At 60.5% G+C, this 1503-nt stretch overlaps 1 protein-coding gene across 1 annotated transcript; it reads right to left on the bottom strand.

Moving 5' to 3' along the window:
• Positions 1 to 388: 388 nt before the first annotated feature.
• Positions 389 to 1237, bottom strand: LOC116747237 (melanoma-associated antigen 8-like). The gene has a single exon (XM_032619016.1). The coding sequence runs from the start codon at positions 1235 to 1237 to the stop codon at positions 389 to 391; it is 849 nt and encodes a 282-aa protein (XP_032474907.1).
• Between the last annotated feature and the right edge of the window lie 266 nt (positions 1238 to 1503).

Raw genomic sequence — 1503 nt, 5'->3', positions numbered from 1 at the left:
GGCTTTTATTTTTCTATTTCTTCTCCCATCTATATCACTGCTAAGTACTTCCACGTTTCCAGAGCAGTTCTGATTCCAATTCCGTTATCTTGAACACGGTCACAAAACGAACTGGGAGATTTCCCAACCTCTCTTACAAAACAGCAAAACTCTTGTTCTTGAACTGAATTAGCGCAAATAACTGTGGGATTAACGTCATACACAAAGTTAGACACTGAAGCTTGTTTAGTCTTCTATTCAAAGAACCAACATTTGAAAAATTCCTAAAGAAAACAGACATGGAAGTCCATGTCAACATACACAACAGGAACCCAAAATGCCGCACACCGGCTTCCCCCAACTCGCCCGGCTCTCACTGCTTAGAAGGCTGACCGCTCCCTCTTCAAACTCAGAGTGAAGGATCAGCCCCCCTTCCTGCCCCACGGGAGAAGCTGCTGGACGTGGGACTGGCTGCTGCTCTGGCTGAGGCTCCCTCTTCCTCATCGCTCACGCTCTCTGCAGACACGGATGGGAAGAACCTGGGATCCATGCTATTGACCCTGAGCAGATGCTCCAGGACCTGCCACTTGCTGGCCTCCGCGTAGGCCCGGGGACCCCACAGGAACTCGTAGCGGGCAGGGTCGCTGTGGGGCACCTGCTGGTACTTCAGGTAGCCAGCCTGCACCCACACTTCGGTGAGCAGCTCCCTCCTGGCACGCAACCCCAGCTTGCTGAGCGCTCCCCGCAACTCCTCCTCAGGGGCGCGCTCACCGAACAGGGTGATCATGGTCAGGACCATCACCAGGAGGCCGTCCTCGCACGTGCGCTGCCCGGCCCTCAGCACTGCATCCCAGGTGAGGCCCAGGGTGGGGACCAGGACGTAGGTGCGATCGCGGGGGCCCACCTCCCTCACATCCAAGCCAAACACCACCTGCAGGCACTCGCAAGCGTGGCGGAAGACCTCGGGGAAGTGGTCCCGATGCTCCGGGAGGACCGTACTCAGCATCTCCACCTCGGAGGTCGGCTCCCCGCTACGATACTTGAGGAGCAGGAACACCACCAGGTCAACCATCAGCGAACCAAGTGCCTCCTGGGGCAAGGGCTCGGCATAGGCGGAGACGGAGGGGGCGCCAGGGGAGGCGGAGGACGAGGGGGATGCGGCCTCCTCCCCCGCAGCCCCCAGCAGCGACGCCTCCACCGGACCCTGGGCCGGGACTGGGGCCTGAGGGTCGGCCTCAGGCTGGCGGAGCTCACTCATCTCGACCGGGGACCTGATCACTGGGGTCGAGCCGCCCACGGGAGTGTGGGCACGGGTGACAGGCGTGGACCTCATACCTGAGGAAGAGAGGGGGTGTGAGCGGCCTCGGCGGAGAAAGGCCCCCTGGGCAGCCCTGACGAAGGCCACTTACAGGTCTCCTCTTAAGGGCTGCCCTCGGGCCTCACAGGGGCGCTCCTATTGGGCAGCCTGTCCCCTGCCAACCTGAAGAAGGAAGTGAGGGGGTTCCTCAGGGTGCAGCCAGCACG

This window comes from Phocoena sinus, chromosome X, assembly GCF_008692025.1.
Source record: "Phocoena sinus isolate mPhoSin1 chromosome X, mPhoSin1.pri, whole genome shotgun sequence".
Lineage (NCBI taxonomy): Eukaryota > Metazoa > Chordata > Mammalia > Artiodactyla > Phocoenidae > Phocoena > Phocoena sinus.
This window is presented reverse-complemented; position numbering and strand designations above follow the sequence as displayed.